Below are 23,850 nucleotides of genomic sequence, written 5' to 3' on the forward strand. Positions count from 1 at the left end.
GTTGTGCTTCAAAGAGAATCATTAAATTTAGGAAATGCTTTAAAATGTCTAGATTTTATTTAAATTTGTATTAAATTTTAAAGATGTTATAAAGATTGTACTTCTAATTACATGGTCAGGTAATGAAGACATTCTGGTTAGACATACTGGACTTCTAATTATACCTAACTTTTTGAAACTGTCTTTTGGATTCTGGGACATTGTTCTCTCCTAATTCTCCTTTCTAACTCTCCAACTATGGGTTTGCAACTTCCTTTGCTAACTTGTTCCTCTGCTCAAAAATGTTACCATTCTTAGGCTTCTAGCCTCAACATGGGAGATCCCCAAATAATAATACCTACGATTTCTTGAACATTAATTATGCACTGGAGACTGCTCTAAGTGCCTTACATGTATCACTAATCCTCATAACCACTCTACGATATGTCCAATTACAGTAAAACCAAAGATTAACATGAATTCATATTTAACACAACTGTTGACTGGCAATGAAGAAAGAAAAACGATAGTTACTGAAAAGAGCAGCAAAATCAATTGACAAACTACTATTTATAGGAGGCAGTATAGCAATTAAGAATGTCACTCTCAACCCTACATTCTGAGCATGTAATGCATCCCAGCTCTGCTATTTACGTGCTGTATGACCTTGGTTAAATTATTTCAAAATGCCTCCATTTCATTATCTATAAAATAGGAATAACCCAAGAGAAAAGAAAGCATTTGCCTATACAAAGATCTGTAGCAGCTTTACGGTGAATAAACAAGTTGTGATTTATCTTAACAATGGAAAACTACTTAGCAATAAAAAGTAATGAACTTATTGATACACATAAAATCATTGATAGTTTTCAAAATAACTACGCTGAGTAAAGAAGCCAGACCCCTCCCCTCAAAAAAGACAAAGAAAAATAACACATTACATGACTGCATTTGTATACAGTACTAGAAAATGGAAACAGGTCTATAGTGACAGAAAGCAGAAAGGTGGTTGCCTGGGGACTGGGGATAGGAAGGCAAGATTACAAAGAGGCTTAAGGAAACTTCTGAGGTGATGAATATGTTCATTATCTTGACTGTGGTGATGGTTTCACAGATTTATATATATGTCAAAGCTTACCAATCTGTATACTTTAAATATGTGTAGTTTATCGTGTGCCAGTTATACCTCAATAAGGCTGTTCAGGAAAATTTTTTTAAAAAAGGAGTAATATATCTCTCACAGGGTCATTGTGATCACTTAATATTCACTGAAAAATGCTGCTATTATAATTTTAAAGTCTATGATTCATACCTGAATACAAATTTAAAGAATTTTATTGTGCTTCTACGGGGCAAATCCTATACAAACTAATGAAAATAATAATGCCTATAAAAAGTTATAAACACATTAAGTACATTTTTAGCTTAAAGACTCTCCAAACAACAAAAAGATTATATTAATTTTTTTATAGTGTTTCTGAGCAAAGTATTGTGCTAAAGGCATTACCTAGATTATTTCATGTAATCCTTATAACAATCTTTTGAGATAGGTGATATTATCTCCATTTTACATATGAAGATATAAAGGCCTCACAGTGATATGTAACTTACCCAAGTTCATACTGTAAGTAGAAAAGGTAAAACACTCAAGCCAGATCTCAAGGACTCCGAAGTCCATGGCAACAATTTTTTTTACATCACTGAAAGAAGGTCACCTGACTACTGGCTTAGAATGGGAAGTTTCCTAGAATTTAAACAGTTGACAAGGAAGGATTTCACTGCCTAACCTTCAGGAAGTTAACATTCTACTACATAAAGTGAATAAATTAGCATTACTTACCATATCTGTAGCTTGATCTTCTTTCCTTGCAATTCAACTGTTTTGATCTTAAAGTCTATTCCTACAACATAGAAAAAAAAAGGTAAATTGTATCTATGGCTCTGAACATGGCTATACTAAAATTAATTGGTGTAAAAACACACTTTCAAAATTTGTTTGTTTGGTTCTGGAAATTTACTATGTATGCAATTCTGAGCAAAAGTGTCCAACTGTAAACCTGTGTGATATAAGATCCAAGACAGTAGAAGAAATAGTTATATACAGAGATTTTACAATTAGGAAATTAAAAAAATATTTTTTAATATCTAATATTTTAATGCAAAAGAATAAAAAGATGTTTCCTATTAGCAAAAAACATACCCTTCACTAGCTTCCAGAAAAGAATACTACCAGGGATAAAGAGGGTCGTTTCATAATGATGAACAGGTCAATGAATTTAGAAAGTGTAAAAGTACTAGATGTTTATGCATCTAGTAACACAGTGTGTCACAGTACATGAAGCAAAAGTATTATAGGTTCCCCAGGATCTGTCTGCTCTTTAACTAAGTAAAATCTTCAATTTGGCCCTTTCAGTTTGTTTCCCATACCCAATTAAAATAAAAAAAGAGGGCCATTTGTCTGACACTTACAAACCTCAGACTATGTCTACAGCCCATATTTTTGTTTCTCTAGGAATTACTGAGAAAATCGTCCTAAAATGATCTGGTTGTCAAGAACAACTCTGAACAGGACTGAACAATCCCAGTTAGGCATAGAATTTGTTAATTAATCTTAATGACAAACCTGACAACCAATACTATTTCAGAAAACTTTCCTGAATAGAAGTGAAATTAGGACAGTCTGAAAGCTCTAAACCCTTTGTGATGGAAACCAGGTAACACTGGAAAACTTCCAAGAATTTAGACTGTTTTAAGCCATCCACCTAACTGTTCAAGACAGAAACCTCATCCTAGACTCCATGATTTTCCCTCTCCATCTCATGTTGTCTATCCTCAAAATAATTAGCAGCAGTTGAAGCAGTTCTTCATTCTTTTCTGCACAAAAACTCTGCTAGTGTTCCTACCTCTCCGGCCACTCATCAATCTTCATTACTGGTTTCTCCTCACCTAACTTTTCTAAAAATTGGAGTGAACGTCTTTTCCCTGATTTTATGGCTTTAAATTCCATGTACACACTGGCAACTCTCAAATTTTATATCATAGCCCAGACTGCTCCCCTTAACTCCAAACTTAAGATACCCAACTGCTTACTGGCTATCTCCAAATCTCATCTTTCACAAAGACTAAAAGCAAAAGTCCCTAAAATAGTCCATAAGGTCTTACACATTCTGCCCACCTCCCCCCTGTTCACTCTACCTCAGCATTTTCTATATCATCTTTTTAAAAAAAATATTTACTTATTTATTTATTGTTTAAAATTTGGCTGCACTGGGCCTTCACTGAGGCATGCGAGATCTTTAGTTGCAGCATGTGGGCTCCTCAGTTGTGGCAGGCGGCATGCATGTAAGATCTAGTTACCCGACCAGGGATCAAACCTGGGCTCCCTGCATTGGGAGCATGGAGTCTTACCCACTGGACAACCAGGGGAGTCCCAGCATCTTCTATATCATCTTACTCTGATCTCGCTAACGGTACTGGCTTCCACAAGTTGTTCCACACACAGGTCAGGCAGATTCCCACCTCAAGGTCTCTGTATATACTGTTCTCCCATCCTGGAATACTTTCTTCTCCATCAGAGCTCCTTCCCCTAGCTAACATATCCTAAGCTGCAACTTTTCCTCATGTCCCTTACCCCATGTCCATTATCTGTTAATACTCCCTTAACCCTATTCCTTACTTTTTAATCTTTAACATTCCTTAAATATACTGTATATATTTACTTTTTCTTTTTCTTTTTCTGCCTCCCTTTGCCAAATATAAGATCCAACAAGGGTAGGGATTTTTATCTGTTCAATTCTATTAAATTCCCAGCACCTAGAGCTATGCCTGACATATAAGCAGGCATTCAAGAAATCACTGTTGAATAAACAGATAAATGACATTTTCTAGAGAAAATAAAAGGGTCCCTGAGAAAAGACACAGATGCTTCACCTTTAGGGTGAAACTCACCACTTGACAAGCTCCACACTTGCCTGCTTAGCTTCCAGTCAGCTTTTTAGAGTTTCAGGCAAAAGCATGAAGGACAAAGTTCCAACGAGATATCAAAATAAAAAAGCAAAAACAAACAAAAAAGGAAACCTGGAGGAAACAGGGGCAATACAGAGGAAAAGATATAGTTCTTTTTATCTTCTCAGAACAAGATGGGGGGGTGGGGGGAAGAAACAGTAATCTGAACTAGAAAACTCCTGGAAATTAAAAAGGCAGAAATAATATACTCAACAGAAAGGCTGTAAGGGAAAATTAAGATCTCTCAAAAAATACAACAAAATGACAAAGAATGGAATGTATGTGAGATATGATAAGTCAAAAGATCATACCAGGAGATCTGACATCTAACTCGTAAGTTCAAGAAAGAACAGAGAAAATGACACACAGAAAATAGTAATCTAAAAATTATGCAAGAAAACTTAACAGAATCAAAGGAATCTATTTTAGACTGAAAGACTCACCTAGTGCCTAGCATAATGAATAAAATAAGATCTATACCAAATTATATCATCATGAAATTTCAGGGCTGAAGATAAATTTCAGGAATAAAGATAATATTATAAAAGCTTGCAGAGAAACAAACCAGGCCATATTAAACAATCAAGAATAACAACTCTGAACTACTCAACGGCAACACTAGAATCCAGGATACAAAAAGGTAAATAAAAGGTATTCTCGGGGGCTTCCCTGGTGGCACAGTGGTTGAGAGTCCGCCTGCCGATGCAGGGGACACGGGTTCGTGCCCCAGTCCGGGAAGATCCCACATGCCGCGGAGCGGCTAGGCCCGTGAGCCATGGCCATGGAGCCTGCGCGTCCGGAGCCTGTGCTCCGCGACAGGAGAGGCCACAATAGTGAGAGGCCCACGTACTGCAAAAAAGAAAAAAAAAAAAAAAAGTATTCTCGGGCTTCCCTGGTGGCGCAGTGGTTAAGAATCCGCCTGCCAACGCAGGGGACATGGGTTCGAGCCCTGGTCCGGGAAGACCCCACATGCCATGGAGCAACTAAGCCCGTGCGCCACAACTACTGAGCCCGCACGCCTAGAGCCAGTGCTCCACAACGAGAGAAGCCACTGCAATGAGAAGCCCGTGAACTGCAACAAAGAGTAGCCCCTGCTCACTGCAACTAGAGAAAGCCTGCACGCAGCAACGAAGACCCAATGCAGCCAAAAATAAATTAATTAAAAAAAAAAGTATTCCCAACCTATATCCAGCCAAAATCAAATAAGAGTAAAAAAAAGGCATTTCTAAAGATGAAAGATCTCAAAATATTTAGCTCTCGTGCATCTTTTCTAAGACAGCTACTAGGAGAGACTGCTTTACCAAGAATAAGAAGAAAAAGAATCCAGCAAAGAGAGTGATATAGGGAATTCCCTGGTGGTCCAGTGGTTAGGACTTGGTGGTTTCACTGCCGTAGCCTAGGTTCAATCCCTGGTCGGGAAACTAAGATCCCGCAAGCCATGCAGCACACTCCTCCACCCCCCAAAAAAGAGTGATGTAAAGGGCAGTTCAAACTGGCCTAGAGAAGCAACCAGTTCAGGAGAGAATGAGGAAAGAAAACAACAGGACAGAATAAAATGCTAAAATGCAGAGAAAGTGCCAAGAGGTATGCCTCCTAAGAGAAGGAGGGGATGAAATGGTATTAACGGAATTTAAATGAAAAGAAGAGTTCAGAAGGTCTGGCAATTCTGTTGTAGAGTTTGGGATAAAGTATGAATAGTGCCTTGAAATCTAAGCATATGTAACAATGAAGGGACTGTAAACCCAGTAAAAACAGAAAACTGTCCAAGAAAGGAAATGCAATTATAGTACACTACTTGGTTTAGCAGTTAACAAAACGTGTTATAACTATTTGAGAAGATGAAGGGAGAGGAACCAAGAATGCCTCATGGTATTAAGAGTATTCCAATTCTCATCTTCCATAACAACAAGAGGAAATTTCTCAAATTAGTCTTTTTAAAAGTTAAATACATATGACTAGGGAATATGGGGTTGAATATCAGAAGTAAAGGCCAAAAAATGTTTGGGAAAGGTAACACACAAGTGAGCATGGGGCAAGGATTTATTGTTGCTGCTGCTGTTGTCATAGGCCTTAAAGTACTAACTTCTAAAACTCTGTAGCTATTACATTAATAGAAACAAAAATTAGGTTAATAGAGGAGGAGGTATGTTTACAAATGTTCTCTCCACTACACAAACACTCCGACTTGATCACCTAACTTCTAGCATGGCCCCAAGCCACCCCTACAGTCTCATTCCTTCCAGCCTTTTTTCTATAGTCACTCTCAAAAACAACTTTTACAACTGTGCACTTTTCCCAAGTAAATACCTTAGTCACTCCAGCACGCACTTTCCACACCCTCAAACATAGGTTGGAAAAACCTATATTTAAGATAGAGTAGAAAAGTTGTTTTTTGTTTTTTTTTAATACCCGTTGCGGAGCACAGGCTCCGTACGTGCAGGCTCAGCGGCCATGGCTCACGGGCCCAGCCGCTCCGCGGCATGTGGGATCTTCCCGGACCGGGGCATGAACCCGTGTCCCCTGCATCGGCAGGTGGACTCTCAACCACTGCGCCATCAGGGAAGCCCTAGAAAACTTTTTGATACAAGTTAAAGATTCGGGCAAAATCAATAACTCAGCTGCCAAGAGAAGCTAGGAAAACCTATCACCCTTTAAGATTCTGCCAGGAAGAATCAGATTCTCCTGCAACACTATCATTTGTTAAATTACCACAGACTAGAGCAAAATCATAGGGTTTGATCCAACCAGCGATTCTTTTCCAGCTTTTGCTTACGTAAAAATATACTAGAGGAAATCCCCACTTTTTACAGATTCCTGGGACCCAGTTCAAACAAGTATTTCAATTTACCACAGTCTAATTCGTTTATCAATTTTCAGTTGCTCAGGAAAGTGAGAAACAATATCAGGCAAAACATTTGCCTTAATGATGTGGCACCATCCAGTGGCAAGAAAAGTAACTGCAACTTCTAGTCATTATAAATATCAGTTTTCCAAAACTTGGCTTCTGATGACACATCAATAGTAATTAATGCAGGCAGAAACAACCTATATAATAAACTCCAGAAAACCGAAGTTCAACAACATATAGCTAAATGATCTATATCTGTGGTTTTTAACAGGTGAAAATCAAGTGTTTTCACCACACCAGGAGAGGAAATAGGAATCGCATACCTACAATCCTTTGAATGTAGCTTAGTCTGAAATTTAAAAGACCTAGTCCTAGCTCTGTCATTAACAGCACAAATTTTGAAAAGGCCATTTTCCATAATGGACATCTCCATATGGATGTGAAAATGGAGAATGCAAAAAAGTTCCCTCTAAAGATCCTTTCATTTAATAGTAATAGCTTAGTAAACACTTTGAGAATTTACAATGTGCCAGGTACTGTTTTAAGCCCTTTGCATAGATAACTCATTAAGTCATCAGAACAATCCTAGTCCATACTATTATTTCTATTCTACAAATGATGAGTGAAATAAAAACCAATAGCAGCAGCAAAAGAAAAATCAATTAACACTAATATTCACTGGATAATTAAATATTGTAAGCATTTCACATATACTATCTCATTTAATATTAACAAAAATCCTCTGAGAAAGTACTAATATGCCTATTTTATTTTACTTTGGCCGTGCCACACAGCTTGCAGGATCTTAGTCAGATCAAGGATCACACCCAGGCCCCGGCAATGAGAGTGCCAAGGCCTAACCACTGGATCGCCAGGGAATTCCCCTAATATGCCTATTTTATAGAAGACAAAATATACAGTAATTTACTTAAGGTCACAGAATTAATAGGCGGCAAAAACCAGGACTCAATTTCATGTCTGTTTGATTGCAGACCATACATGCTCTTAGCCTATTTTCTACTGAGGTAAAATTCACATAAAACTTACCATTTTAAAGTGAACAATTCAGGATATTCGCAATATTGTACAACCAGCACCTCTATCCAGTTCCAAAACATTTTCATCATCTCAAAAGGAAACTCCATACCCATTAGTCAGTGGCTTTCCATTTCCCCTCCCACCACTCCCCTGGAAACCACCAGTCTGCATTCTGTCTCTGTAGATTTACCTATTTTGGATACTTCATATAAATGAAAGCATGTAACATGTGACCTTTTGTGGCTGGCTTCTTTCACCTAGCATAATGTTTTCAAGGTCCATCCACGTTGTAGCATGTAGCGGTCAGTACCTCATTCCATTTTATGACTGAATAATATTCCATCATATGTATATACACCATTATCTGCTTATCCACTCATCTGTCGACGGACATTTCGGCTGTTTTCACCTTTTGGCCTTGGTAAAGTGTTGCTATGAATATGCATGTATATGTGTTTATATGAGTACCTGTTTTTAATTCTTTGGGGTATATACAAGAAGTGGAATTGCTGGGTCATATGGTAATTTTGTTTAACTTTTTGAGGAACCACTGTTTTCCACAGCAGCTGCACCATTTACATTTCCACTAGCAATGTATGAGGGTTCAATTTTTCTACACATCCTAACCAATGCTTATTATTTTCCTTTTTATAAGTCATTCTAGGGGGTGCATATGAAGTGGTGCCTCACTGTAGTTTTGATTCGCATTTCCCTAATGACTACTGATACTAAACATCAGTTCATGTGCTTGTTGACCATTTGTATACCTTCTCTGGAGAAATGTCTATTCAAGTCCTTTGCCCTTTTTTTTTTTTTTTTTGCGGTATGCGGGCCTCTCACTGTTGTGGCCTCTCCCATTGTGGAGCACAGGCTCCGGACGCGCAGGCTCAGCAGCCATGGCCCACGGGCCCAGCCGCTTCGCGGCATGTGGGATCTTCCCAGACCGGGGCACAAACCCGTGTCCCCTGCATTGGCAGGTGGACTCTCAACCACTACGCCACCAGGGAAGCCCCCTTTGCCCATTTTTAAATCAAGTTATCTTTTTGTTGTTGAGTTGTAAGAGTTCTTTATATCTTCTGGAAAACAGAGTCATATCACAAATATGGTTTGCAAATATTTCCTCCATTCTATAGGCTGTCTTCACTTTCTTAATTACCTTTGATACATCAAAGTTTTTAATTTTGATGAAGTCCAATTAAATGATCTGTTTTTTTCTTTTGCTGCATGCCATTAACTACTGATTTTAATTTTTGAAATGTATGAGACAGGATAAGTTCCTGGGAACTGAGAAATCACTGACAAAACCAAAGCTAACTTCAACTCTTCCAACTACATCCTAAGATGTAATAATGAGATAACACAAGCATTTCTAGTGCAATGTAATATATATGTCTATATATGTATTATCTACAAGCTATTTCACATTATAGTAATGTGTGTTACAGAAGAATAAACCACACTTACTATATACTTGACACTAAATGAAGCAGACAAAATCCTCTGTTGACGGGATTTACATTCCAGGGAGAGAAGACAAAAAAAAATAAAATACGTGAGGAGAGTGTTTCAGGCAGAGGAAACAATAAGTGCGTAGGGTCTGAGGTAGAAATATGCTTGGCATGTTCAGGAAAGATAAGTAGGAGTTTGGGTACAGTGATAACGAGTCTTCTGATCCATGAACATGGTAGATGAACATGGTTCATTATCCATGAACATGAACATGAACATGATCTCTGTTTATTTGGGTCTTCTTTAAGTTCTCTCAACAGTATTTTGTAGTTTTCAGTGCCTAGGTCTTGCACATATTTTGTTAAATTTATCCCTACTTCATTTTGTGGATAATACCGTAAATGGTAATTTCAAGTTTTATTTTCCAATTGTTTTTTTTTTTGCTAAATATAGAATACAATTTATTTTTGTATTGACCTTGTATCCTGCAACCTTGCTACATTCACTTATTAATTACAGTTGCTCTTTTTTTTTGGGGGGGGTGATGGTGGCTTAGAATTTCAATGTATATAATCAGGTAGTCTGTATAAAGGCACTTCCATATCATCTTCCTTTTCAACCTCTATGACTTGCTTCTTTCCCTTGCCTTATTGTACTAGTTAGGACCTCTAATACATTGTTGTTTTGTACTTGATCCTCAAAAGAGAAAGCTTAGACTGAAAGTTTCACCATTAAAGTATTGTGTTAACTGTACATCATTTAGTTGGTTGAGGAAATGTCCTATTCCTAGTTTGGTGAGGTATCATGATGCAAAATGAGGTTGCATTTTGTCAAAGGGTTTTCTATACGTATTAAAGATGTTCATGATTTTTCTTCTTTATTCCAGTAAGGTGGATAATTAAAATTGATTTTGAATGTGAAGTCAACATTGGATTCCTGAAATAAATCTCACTTGGTTGTGACATATTATTCATTTTATAAGTTCCTGGAATTGATTTGCAAGTTAGATAAGAGTTCTTATATACATGTTCATGAAAGACATGTCAATGATCATTTGGAATAGGTCTTATCTTTATATGGTTTTAGTATCCAAGATAAAGCTGGTCCCATAAATGATTTGGAAGTGTGCCCTCCTCCTATATTTATTGAAGTAGTTTAAGATTGGTATTTTCTCCCTTAAACATTAGATAAAATGCATCAGTGGTGGCACAGTGGTTGAGAGTCTGCCTGCCGATGCAGGGGACACGGGTTCGTGCCCCGGTCCGGGAAGATCCCACATGCCGTGGAGCGGCTGGGCCCGTGAGCCATGGCCGCTGAGCCTGCGCGTCCGGAGCCTGTGCTCCGCAACGGGAGAGGCCACAACAGTGAGAGGCCCACGTACCGCAAAAAAAAAAAAAATGCACCAGTGAAGCCACCTGGGCCTTGAGGCTTCTTTCAGAGAATTTTAAACTAAGATTCAGTTTCTTTTTATTTCTTTACTATTTTAATTTTTTTTAAATTTTTTGGCCACACTGCACAGTATGTGGGTTCTTAGTTCCTGGACCAGAGATCAAACCCGTGTCCCCTGCAGTGAAAGCGCTGAGTCTTAACCACTGGACCGCCAGGTAAGTCCCTCAATTTCTTTAATATATGTCTACTTAATCAATTACTAAAGAGGAATGTTGAAACATCCAGCTATGTAATTGTACATTGTCTATTTCTCCTTCCAATTCTGTCAGGTTTTGCTTCAGGTATTTTGAAACTATTAGGTATATAAATATGATAAATTGACAACTTTATTGTTCTGAAAAGTCTGTATTACTGTAAAGTCTGTATTTATCCCTCACTCTGAAATCTGTTTTGTCAAATATTAATAGTCATTTGAGCTTTTTTATGATTAATAGCTTATTAGATATCCCTAATTTTTTTTAAGTGGTTGCACTAGCATTTATAATATACATTTTTAACTTAGGACAGTCTACCTTCAAACAGTATTATACCACTTCTGGTATTAATATAAGACACTTATAGCAGTATACTTCCATTTTCTCCTATTACTGGGCTATTTAAAAAATCTTTTTTCTTCTACATGTTACACTTCTACGTTTTCTAAATATTATGAATCCTATAAAACATAGAAATCTTTGCTTTAAATAGTCAATTGTCTTTGAAATAAACTAAAATGAGAAAAAAGTGTTTTATATTTCCCCACATATTTACCATTTCTTAATCTCTTCATTCCTTTGTGCAGATCTGAGTTTCCATCTGGCATGATTTTCTTCAGCCTGAAAAACTTCCTTTAACATTTGTAATAGTGCAAGACTGCCGGCAAGAAATTCTCTCAGCTTTTGTATGGAAAATGTCTTTATTTTGACTTCATTTTTGAAAGATATTTTTGTTAGGATTAAATTCTAACTTGATAAGTTTTTTCCTTTCAGAACTTTCAATATGTAATTTCACTGTCTTCTGGCTTGCATTGTTTCTTTCTCCAACTCCCCAATGTGGGGAGAACTGTAGATTTAAGAAATTTTTTATTTTGAAATTATTTTACAAAAAAGTTGCAAAAAATAGCTCAGAGTTCACATATACCTTTCATCTAAGCTTCTCCTAATGTTAACACTTACATAACCATAGTACATTTATCAGAAATAAGAAAGTAACACTGGTACAATGCAAACTACAGAACTAATCCACCAGTTTTTGTTTTTTGTTTTTTTTTACTAATGTCACTGTATTCCAGAATCCAATCCAGATTCCCACTTTGTATTTAGCTGTCATACATCTCTAGTCTCCTCCAATCTGTGACAGTTACTCAGTCTTTTCTTGTCTTTCATGACCTTGATACTTTCGAAGAATACTGCTCAGGTATTTTGTAGAATTCTCCCTCAATTTGGGTTTGTCTGCTGCCTTCTCATAATTAGAGTAAGATTTTGCATTTTTTGATAAGAATACCACAAAACACCACAGATGTAATGTTTTGCCTTTCTTGGTTCATTATACCAAGTATATATTGTGGATGTCTTCTTTCTATGATATTAACCTTAATAACTTAGTTAAGGTGGTATCTACAGAGCTTCTCTCCGCTGTAAATTTGCTGTTTTTCCCTTTGTAATCAATAATTTCTAAGAGAAAATACCTTGAGACTATGCAAACGTTTCTCATCGTACCTCCACCCAGTGATTTTACCTTCCATCACTGGACTGCCTGTGACAACTATTACTGCAGTATTTGCGTAACGGTGATTTTGTTTCAGTCACGGTTTTACACTTATTAATTGGAATTCTTCATTTATGATTTGTCCCTTCTACCCACCAACCTATCTGTTTGTTTTATACATACCAATATGGACTAATGGCTATTTTATTCTATTGGTAGTAATGCAATATTATAATTATTTCATTACAGCTTTGGACATTAGAAGCTCTTTCAGGTTGGTTCTTACATACTTTTTTTAATTAATTAATTAATTTTTGGCTGTGTTGGGTCTTCGTTGCTGCACGCAGGCTTTCTCTAGTTGCAGCGAGTGGGGGCTACTCCTCATTGCGGTGTGCAGGCTTCTCATTGCGGTGGCTTCTCTTGTTGTGGAGCATGGCTCTAGGCACGTGGACTTCAGTAGTTGTGGCCCACGGGCTCAATAGTTCTGGCTCAAGGGCTCTAGAGCGCAGGCTCAATAGTTGTGGCGCACGGGCTCTAGAGCACAGGCTCAGTAGCTGTGGCGCACAGGCTTAGCTGCTCCGCTGCATGTGGGATCGTCCCAGACCAGGGCTCGAACCTGTGTCCCCTGCATTGGCAGGCAGATTCTTAACCACTGAACCACCAGGGAAGCCCGGTTCTTACATACTTTTGACATATCCCATCCTTTTCTGAGCACTTCTTCATTTTCTGGCACCAAAGATGCTCCCATATATCCCAGTTCTGGAAGCAGTCAGTTCTTTTTAAGAGTCCTGGTTCCTTTTGTTGAAAAACTGAATGTAGAGTCCAAGATCTGGGCACTAGGCATGCTCACTGCTTCTTCTAGGCATTCCCAGAGGACAGAGTGAGAAAATATATTTATGTACACTAATCCATGCATATACACACACCTGTATTTCCACAACCACCTGCATGTATAATATATAAAACCATGAGTTCATACTGATAATTCTGATTCCAATTCAACATCACAGAGTTCCTTCTAGTCTTCTTCCTTTCCTTAACCTCTTTAATAGTAGAAACCTGGCTCTCATTATCTAAAATATATTTACTTATGTGTTCATTCCTAGTATATAGTTTCCAACTTGCTAACCCATACCACCCTTGTGAGAAATCAGAATCACCAAAATGCATGTTTACAGTCCTTTTTACCTTTAGTCTTACAATAGCTAATCAAATACTGTTTTCTAAAGGTATTTTGATTATTCTTTTCTTCTTCCTCAGTGTGGTTATTTGCTCATTTGTTGGCTCATATTGTTTCATAAAAAGTCAACAGCTGTTCTTATCTTTGTCCCTCTGTATATGTAATGTGGTCTTTTTTCCCTCTGGCTTCTCTAAGATTTCTCCTTGTAACTGGTTTTTAGCCACTGGGTTAGCACGTGTCTCAGTGTGATTTTCTCTATGTTCATCCTACCTAGGTTCATAAAGTCTATGGGATTACAGTTCTCGTCATTACTTGGAAAATTTTCAGCCATTATTTCTTCAAATACTTCTTCTGCAACCACAGGACCCCCACCTGCCGTCCTAGAGTCCAAATGCACATGCATGAGACTGCTTGATAATGTCCCACACATCACTGAGGCTCTCTCCTTTTTTTCCCCAGACTTTTCCCCCCTGTGTTTCATTTTGCACAGTTTCTATTACCTTACACTGATCTTTTCTTCTGCAGTGTCTTTTCTTCTTTTAATCTGCTGTTAAGCCCATCAGCTGAATTTTTCATTTCAAATATTGTGTTTTTCAGTTCTAGGAGTTCTAATAGGTCTTTTTTACATCTTACATTTCTCTCACGTTCATGCTTCCTTTAAATGCTTCCATGGGTTTCTTACATGTTGAGTTTTGTTCAGGTGGGCAGCTAAATTAGTTGAGAATCAGCTTAATCCTTTTGAGGCCTATTTTTCAGCACAGTTTTAAGGTGGGACTTGAGTAGCCCCTTTTCTAAAGTTACTTTGGCCCTACTCCTAAGGAGTACCGTATCTGGGGACTCTCCCAAATGGTTCTGATATTCCACAAGGTCTCTCCATTCTGGCTGGTCAAAACTAGAAATGCCTCACAACCCAACGTTAAGTCCCAATACTTCTACCAAGTCTCTGGTAGTTGTTCTTCCTCTAATAGTTAGTTGTTCTTTGCCCAGCCTATGGAGCTCCACCCAGCTTAGTATCCAGCCAAAGAGTCAAAGGAGCTCCTCTGCAGATTTCTGGATTTCACTGTCTGTGTAACCCCATCTTCTATGGTAATCACCCCTGCAAATTCCAGCCTCTCAAGTCTATTCTCTGACTTGTACCTCCTTGGCCCAACAAGACTGCCTCACCCTGCTTAGATTCTAATTAACTTAGATTCTAACTGGAATCTAGTTTCAGAAAGAAAGCCTGTGAGATTCGCAGGGCTGAATTTTATTTTCCTTCTCTCAGGGAATGCAGTCCTGCCCTGCCTGTTGTATGTGTTTTGTCCAAGTTCCTCCTTATTTATGGCCAGAGGGCTAATCTGGTACCAGTAAATTACTCTGTAATGTCCAGAAGTAAAAGTTCTCAACAGCTTTATTGTCTTTTAAAGGTTTAAGCAATCCTTAATCTTTCCTGGGATATGTTCCAAATCATTTGAGAACCTAATGAAAATCATGGATCCTTTGCACATGCCCTCACACCAATGTGCATACATACAAAATTTGTAAGTAGAATTTCAGGGAGTTCATAGCCTCTGCCCCAGTCCCCCCACCTTCTATTGTTCCAGAGGGCTGTAACTTATAGTATTGGTACACTACACTATCATTCTTTCCAGGTTTTAGGGCCAATTTTTATTTACTGAAAACTTGCTAAGTGTGAAATTAAAGTATTTGAGCCAAGGAAGTTTTTTTTTTTTAAATCAAATGAGACGCTTTTTTTTTAAGTTTATTACGAAGTTCAGAAACAATCCAGCTATTATTCTTTCTCCACCTGTGACAGATAATATTTCTCACGTATCTTCATGATGATATACTGGCAGTCTGACACTACAGAGTGAAGAAACAAAGCCAAAGTCATCTGGACTTTGTACCCGATTTCGTAATTAGCTTTTTTCATTATATAATTATTAAAAGGTGAATTATTTTCTTTTACTATCCCAAATCTAGCCACCAGCAAGAGCAACACTGATACTGAATTATAAATATATATATTTCATATACATACTTACTCACCATTCTTCTCTAACCGCTGTTAAAAGCTGGCATTCTTCTAGGATACAAGTCCTTAGAGTACATGCCAGCTCTGTCAGGCCAGATGTATGTGAATAAATCACCTCAGAAGTCACCCTAGTCCTATGTGCTCACAATAAACACCTGTTGATTTAAGTAATGGAAGAAAATTGAGAGGGTAGAGACAGAAGGGTGAATGGGAAAGGACAGTACTTTGGGGTACTTAATATCTAATTAACAAAAATCAATTGACCAGAATATTAAGGGTTTATTTCTGAACTCTCCACTCTAGTCCACTGATCTGTATGTCTGTCTTTACACTAGTACCACACTGCCTTGATTACTGTAGCTTTGCTTTAAGTTTTGAAATCAGGTAGTGTGTCTTCCAACTTTGTACTTCTTTTCAAGGTAATTTTGGCTATTTCCACATGACTCTTAGGGGCCACCTGTCAACTTCTGCAAACAATCTAGCTAGGATTTTGATAGGAATTGCACTGACTGTGTAGGTCAATTTGGGTAGTACTGCCATCTTAATATTGTCTTCCAGTCCATGAGCAGTGGGGTAATCTTTCCATTTACTTAGATCTTCTTTAAGCTCTTTCAACAGTGTTTTCAGTGTGCAAGTGTTGCAGTTCTTTTGTCAAATTTATTCCCAAATGCTGGTCTCTTTGATGTCACTGTAAATGGAATTATTGTCTTAAATTCATGTTTGGATGTCTCACTGCCAGTGTATATAAATACATTTCATTTCTGCATATTGCTCTTATATCTCATTCACAGACTTTTAAAAACCAAAGTAGCTAAAGTATCTGTACATTATATTACCTTAAAATTACATTACAAATGCCAACAAAAGTCATTCTAACAAAAAATAATTTCATCCAAGTAAACCAAAGAAGCTGACATCACACGGTAATATATAATAAAGCCCAAGAACTGCTGTATCTGTAAGTCAGGATGAAGAAAGTCTTATTTGTTATGCACTAATTTTAGAGACACTCCTCTAATTCATAAAGTCATTAGGATTCTCACAAGTAATATAGTTGGAAAAGACAGCTGGGAAATCTGACAAATTCCACATCAGTTAATAGACAGTAATATAAAAGCAAGAGAAGCAATACCACAAAAACAGAAAATTAACATGTTTCTCTATGCACAAAAGATGTGATGCCTTTTCTCGACCTGCCAGAGTAAGTTTTCCTATTTGAAAATTTAAAGTTTCCTTTAATATCTATATTCATAATACCCATGTGGCATTTTAAATATTTACTTAGAATTTCCATTTTACCACCTACCAAATTTGGTAAAAATGAAAAAAATATAACCAATTCACACGTACATCTCACACAATTTCTGAAAACCCAAATGCTCTGAAAAAGTAAAAAACACAACCCACTTACTATGTCTTAATTATTTTGAATTCAAAATTAGTGTAGTAGAAAGTAATAAGCTTTGCTCTGTTTCACAGAAGTCATAAGATTTGTTTCATTGGAGTCACACATTTCCAGAGGTAGTTTTAAATTTGGCATGTGTAGTTAACTCCTTGAGTCCCTAATGAACTTCCTCCATTCCTTTATTCCTGAGCTTCTTTTATAATGCTCTTTAACACTTTTCTAAAAAGGAAAGAGAAACTTTTTTCATGTCAAAGAACTGAGCAAGTAGATTCTGTGATAAAACACCATTAGCTGCTTTTGTTGCTACTTCCACTACTCAAAACTTTGGAGGCACCTTCCAGAAGCTAGTGTTCTCTAGAACATGGCGGTATCTTCATATGTTCTTATTTGGTACCACAGCATCAAGAGTAACTCTGCCTCAAATAACTATCATGATCCCTCCAAAACTACTCCAATCATACTGATGATCTGTTAGGTTATACACTACACATCAATAAGCAAATATAAGGTTAGGGCTGACAGTGAATTAACTTTAGGAATTAAGAAAGGCAGTATGGACCACCGTGATTAAGAGGATACAGACAAACATGCCCTCTGACTCTGCCAGGTACTAGCTGTGTTGCACTGGGTGAAACTTTAACCTCTCTAGACCTGTTTCCCTCATCCACAACAGGAATTAAAATTTCTATCACCAGTATGCTGCGAGGATTACATGAGAATTAATGTGTAAAAAGTCTAGGATGGCACATAAAAAGCCCTCAATGAAGCTATTACATTGGTTCTGAACATTACTCTAGCTACCCAATTTCAGCCTTCTCCCAGTCTTAACGCTTTGCCGTTAGTGAGTCAAACTGTCTATCTTCTTTTTGGCCTGCCCTTATCTTATTCTCCTGATACCTCCTTGATCCAGACCAAACTGTATTCCAAGCAGCATCTCAAATCAGCAACATTGTTCTCAATTTTTCCAGAACTTGCTCACTCACCTTCTAACCCTTTGTTGCTTTCTATCTTCCTTCCCCTTTTACGGATATTTGCAACTTTTCAAGTATTAAAAGGTTTTCTAAATCATTAAAATGAGTTCATATACTATCTCTAAAGGCCACCGAATCGCCAGAATCTAGGACTTGTTGATCAACTGTTTCAAACTTATTAATGCATAATGCTTATTACTCTCTAAGTAATATGACAACTTGCTATTTAGCCACGAAATTTTTACATCAGAATAATACTTTGCAATGGCATTTGTTTATTCTGTATTAGATAAAACATAGCCACTTTAAATTCCTGCTAATCCACTTGACTTCCCCAAATCTTTAAGTCCTCCTCCCCTTTAGATTTCAGATGAGGTTTTATTTAATGTTTTTCGTTTTTAGTCTTTTTTTTTTTTTAATGGATTTATTTTTGGCTGCATTGGGTCTTTGCTGTTGCGCGCGAGCTTTCTCTAGTTGCGGCGAGCAGGGACTACTCTTCCTTGCGGTGCTCAGGCTTCTTATTGCGGTAGCTTCTCTTGTTGCAATAGCTCCTCTTGTTGCGGAGCACGGGCTCTAGGCGCACAGGCTCAGTAGTTGTGGCGCATGGGCTTAGCTGCTCCGCAGCATGTGGGATCTTCCCAGAGCAGGGCTCGAACCCATGTCCCCTGCATTGGCAGGCGGATTCTTAACCACTGCGTCACCAGGGAAGTCCTCCTTTTTTTAGTCTTAAGAAACAAAAACAAAAAAACCTTTCAAGCAACCCTCTTCTCTAGCTTATTTATCAGAGAGACAAAAACATCTGCTTAAACAAGTTAAATCTGTGCTGATCCACTCAGGACACTGCCAGCCAAAGCACAAAACCATTTCAATTCCAACAGAGAGCCGGGAGGAGGTGGACGGGAAGGATCTTCAAATGGCATCAGGCAATAAATGACTTAATGGAGGGGATGAGGACTGTTTTCCCTACTGGAAAATAAAGGATAGTTCTACTTTTGGCACTTAAGAATTTAGGAGGCATGGCTTGTTAAGAATGTTTGATGTGGGGAAAGGGGATGTACTAATAAAATTTAAGCATAATGTTCTCTAATTCCTTAGCAATATTCCACTTTCAATTATCTCATCTTGGCATCTTTTTTCTTCTACTGTCTAGGAAGCCTGTACTCTCACGTTGCTGCATGTATCTGCTTCAAAATTTAGAACCAGGCATGCCTCTTCAAGACCTCCAAATTAAGCTCAGTTTCCACTCACAACAAATATGGGCCCCAACTTCTTATTCCTCCCAGAGGTCCCTGGCTTTTGTTACTACTTTTGTTTTATCTAACATTTATATACTGCTTACTATGTGCCAGACACAAGCACTTTACACCCATTGACTCATTTAATCCTCATAGTAGCTCTTAGGGTTTTGTGGATGAGAAAAACTAAGGCACAAGGAAGGTAAGTAATTTACCCAAGGCTAATTTACACATGGCTAAGACTGGCTTTTTAACTCGTCAGTTTGACTCCAAAGTCCACGCTCTTAACTATGAATGCCACCGCTTCCGTTTTTTACCTTGAAAAATAAAATCTGTAACTTACAGAATGCCTGTGCAAGAAATCAGACCAATGGCTCTCCCTCCTTTATAGGACCAATCTTATGTTGTTTCCAGAGGTGACAGATGACAAAGAAAAGGTGGAAAGATTTAAGAGTCCTCAAGATCCAATCAATGTAACACTACCACTGCTATACAGCCTTTCACTTTACTGCTCCCCTTTGAAGCCTCAAAGTAGTGTATAAGTTATTTTGCATATCAGTTAAGTCACTTTCCTCCAAATCTCTTAAAGAAATGTTGCTTTATTCTCTCACAGAGGCACTACTGCTGGTACACTGCTATTTCTCTGTATGTAGGACAGCACAAACCATCTCTCAGACCATGCTAATACAGGAACCACAAAGACAATCCATATAAACCCTAGTACAGTTCCCAGCACCTTGGTTAGCCTAAGTGTTAGATCGTATCACTTTTATTACAGACAGGAAATGAAGGCCAAGATATGAAGTCATTTGCCTATTAAAAAAATTTATTGTTACCAAAGCTAGTTTTCTGTCTCCAGTACAAAGTTGTCTACTATTATACTACCAAAAGATTACTACAGAGCAGAGCAAAGAAAGTATTCCAGTTTATAGCCTCTGCAATTAGTTTAAAAATCCAATTCATTCAGTCACTCAACTCTTAATCTCTCCATTCCATAACTTTCATCAACTGCTCTTTCTTCTTCTACTCTTTGTGCTACAGAATGATGATGATAGGCACAAATCTAAGAAGTTCAAGGCCATTTCTAACTCATATTGGTTTATATCAACCTCCCATTAATTGGTTACCTTGGTTCTCTTTCACTGCAAACACAGAATAAGGAATTGTTTTTCTATTTGAGGGTTCCTAGACTGCTAAAAACATTCTACTAATACACTGTTAAAATTAACTATTTCTAAATCAAACAGAAATTAACAATTGTAATAACAATATAGAAAGCATTAATTCCAAACTTCCTGAAAGGAGTACCCTCATTTGCTCTTTACATTTCCTGAAACGTGTGATTCCATGCATGCCCACGGAAGTCTTCCTTATCTACTGATAGATTCCAAGTCACAAGGCTGTAAAAAGAAGCTGAAGTTATAACACCATGAAAATACTAATAAATACACAACTTACTAGCATCTATCCCTCAGCCATCACATAGACATCGTTGGTATGTCTCTTACCAGATGTTCTAATAATATAGTGTAAACTTAATTATAAAGAGAGACTGGAAATCCAGTAAAAGATGCACTGAAAAATGATAGGGAAGAAATAAGTCACTGACAAACAAAGGAGTGGATAGTTAACATATAAACAGAAATAGATAAGGATGGCAGCACAAGTGGGCCTAAAATTAAAATTACATGAACAGGGACTTCCCTGGTGGCGCAGTGGTAATGAATCCACCTGCCAATGCAGGCGACACGGGTTCAAGCCTTGGTCCAGGAAGATCCCACATGCCGCGGAGCAACTAAGCCCGTGCGCCACAACTACTGAGCCCATGTGCCACAACTACTGAAGCCCACGTGCCTAGAGCCTGTGCTCTGCAACAAGAGAAGCCACCGTGATGAGAAGCCCATGCACCGCAATGAAGAGTGGCCCCCGCCACTGCAACTAGAGAAAGCCCATGGGCGGCAACGAAGATCCATCGCAGGCAAAAATAAATAAATTAAATAAATAAATTTATATTTAAAAAATTATATGAGCAAAGGATTAAGAGAGTCCCTTGAAGAAATGAATAAGACTCTTAAACTTTTTTTTTTGAAGGTGTTATGTATGTTTATTTTTTAAACAAATTGTAATAATGACAGTATGTTATTGTGTTACTTTTTTGGGCGAACTGAGGTAATATCACTTCAAAATAAAACAGTTTGAGATACTGCCATGGATTTAATGTATTTTCCATAGTTAGAATAGCTTCTTTGTTGGATCTCTCGGCCCTATTTTAATCTCCTGTTATTCCATATTGTTTAAACGTGTTTTTAATGGATTTTTATGTTCATACTATAAAAGTCAAAAGATTCAAGGATTTTATTTATATACTTTTGTCAGATAAAGTATGCCAACACTTCCAACGTTAGATTCTTTTTCTCAGTGCTGAATAGTAACGAGGAATCAAAATTATAATCTAAATTTTGTCAAATACAAGACAAAACAAACTAGGTGTCATAAGTTTTAATTTTATTTCTCAACAACTTCCCAACATTTTTGTCTGTTTTCCATTACTTGTTAGGAAATTTCTTTTACTGTTTTGAATGGATTCCCTTTAAGTGACTTTCCTCAGTACCATTATTTCATACATTATCCTACCATCTGACTTTTCATTTTGTGTCAGTCTATCCTACTAGATTATAAACTGAGCTAGGATGGACCATACATAGAAGCAATGAAAGAGGTAGACCACCAGGACTCAAACTTTTTGTGCTGAGGAACCCTTTATACTTCTAAAATTACTAAGGAGCCCAACAAGCTTTTGTTTATGTGGATTACATCAATTTATACTTACCACATTAGATATTAAAACTAAGAAACATTTTAAAATATTTATTAATATATTTTAAAATAACAACAAACCCATAAATAACATATTTATGAAAAATAACTATATCCTCCAAAACAAAAATAAACTGTGAGAAGAGTGGCATGATTTTATAGCTTTGTAACTTTAAAGTCCAGCTTAACAGACCACAATTTTCACATCTACTTTGGCATTCAGTCTGTTGCAATATGCTCTTCTGATTGAAATGCATGAAGAATATGAAGTATATGAAGAAAGTCTAGTTGCATGCAGATATGTAGCTGGAAAAAGGAAGAATATTTTAAGAGCCTTCTCAGATCACCCTAGATATTCTTCTTCTTCAACACTACCAAACTCAACAAGTGGTACTTTCTTAAAGATTTGTTGCAATGTGGAACCTAAAACCATGTCAATGAATTTTTCATATTCTATTACATTAAATCCATCAGTTACTTTACACTTTGAGTGGATCTTTTTATCCATGCATGATTTTATAACATATAAAACATTAATTTTTTGGAAAACATCAGTTCACTAAGCTTAAGAACATAAGTTCCAAATGTTGACACATCTCATTACACAATATGAAAAAAATCATATTCATTAATATCACCATGGACTTCATCAGCAGAATCTCTAAGAACTGGAAAGCTGTCAAGCTCATGGAGGCAGACCCAAGTTTTCCAAAATTCTAATTTTCATTTAAAAGCATGAATTTATCATTGGCAACAAATACTATCATTTCATTCATTTGAGAAAGTATCTGCCAAATACTCGTTTGAATAACCATACGATGCCAGTTTTCTTTCAAGTATAAATCAAGTTCCTAAAAAAGGTCGCCAATTTAAACAATTTCACAAGTGCTTTTCCTTGAGACAACCATCACTCTCACAGAATGAGGCAGAAGTATTTTACATTTACTTCCCATTTTGTCACAGAAAAAAGATGTGTGCTCATGCGTCAAGATTTAATAAAACTGAAAATTCTTTCCGCTTCATCAAGGACATTTTTAAGTGAAATTAAGCTTTGTTTTCTCCTGTTTGAGTCCATGGTGGTGAAGAATACAATAACTAACTAGGCCAGCTTGGTGCCATTGTCTTAGTTCACACTAAGACCAGCAATTTTACATACCATTGTTTCTGTACCATGATGAAAATGGCAAATAACATCTTAGAATTAATATGAAAATACTTTTGACTATCTGTCAAAAAAGATCCCCAGGTGGGGTCAGTGGAGATCCAAATTTTGAGAACCATGGAGGTACACTAACATCTGTTGATAATTTACATGCCATACGATGTTAGACGCTTTCATTATGTATTTCGTTGGTTCCTTTTTTAAAAAAAACAGATAGGGAGGACTTCCCTGGTGCACAGTGATTAAGAATCCACCTGCCAATGCAGGGGACATGGGCTCGAGCCTTGGTCTGGGAAGATCCCACATGCTGCAGAGCAACTAAGCCCGTGCGCCACAACTACTGAGTCTGCGCTCTAGAGCCCCTGAGCCACAACTACTGAAGCCCGTGTGCCACAACTACTGAAGCCCACAAGCCTAGAGCCCATGCTCCGCAACAAGAGAAGCCACCGCAATGAGAAGCCTGTGCACTGCAACAAAGAGTAGCCCCTGCTCGCCGCAACTAAAGAAAGCCCGCGTGCAGCAATGAAGACCCAACGCAGCCAAAAATAAATAAATTAAATAAATAAATTTATATATATAAAAAATTAGGGCTTCCCTGGTGGTGCAGTGGTT

The 23,850-nt window shown here is 37.4% G+C and overlaps 2 protein-coding genes and 1 long non-coding RNA gene across 4 annotated transcripts in view; 1 reads left to right on the top strand and 2 right to left on the bottom strand.

The window, feature by feature from the left end:
- DTNB (dystrobrevin beta) overlaps nucleotides 1-23,850 on the top strand; it is a 608,309-nt gene that overhangs the window by 25,180 nt on the left and 559,279 nt on the right. The gene's annotated exons all lie outside the window — the stretch shown is intronic.
- Nucleotides 1-23,850, bottom strand: part of RAB10 (RAB10, member RAS oncogene family) — a 75,276-nt gene that overhangs the window by 22,638 nt on the left and 28,788 nt on the right. Inside the window, exon 2 of the mRNA XM_004268104.3 lies at nucleotides 1,820-1,880. Coding sequence (XP_004268152.1) covers nucleotides 1,820-1,880 — 61 coding nt within the window. The remainder of the gene's footprint in view (nucleotides 1-1,819; nucleotides 1,881-23,850) is intronic.
- The window catches only part of LOC125960758 (uncharacterized), a 45,957-nt gene continuing 28,065 nt past the window's right edge, over nucleotides 5,959-23,850 (bottom strand). The window contains exon 2 of one of the 2 annotated variants that reach the window (XR_007470752.1): nucleotides 5,959-15,803. This is a non-coding gene — a long non-coding RNA (uncharacterized LOC125960758). Of the gene's footprint in view, nucleotides 22,383-23,850 lie in introns of both variants that reach the window. The other variant, XR_007470751.1, reaches the window with a different exon arrangement.

Source organism: Orcinus orca, chromosome 13, assembly GCF_937001465.1.
Source record: "Orcinus orca chromosome 13, mOrcOrc1.1, whole genome shotgun sequence".
NCBI classification, from domain to species: Eukaryota; Metazoa; Chordata; class Mammalia; order Artiodactyla; family Delphinidae; genus Orcinus; species Orcinus orca.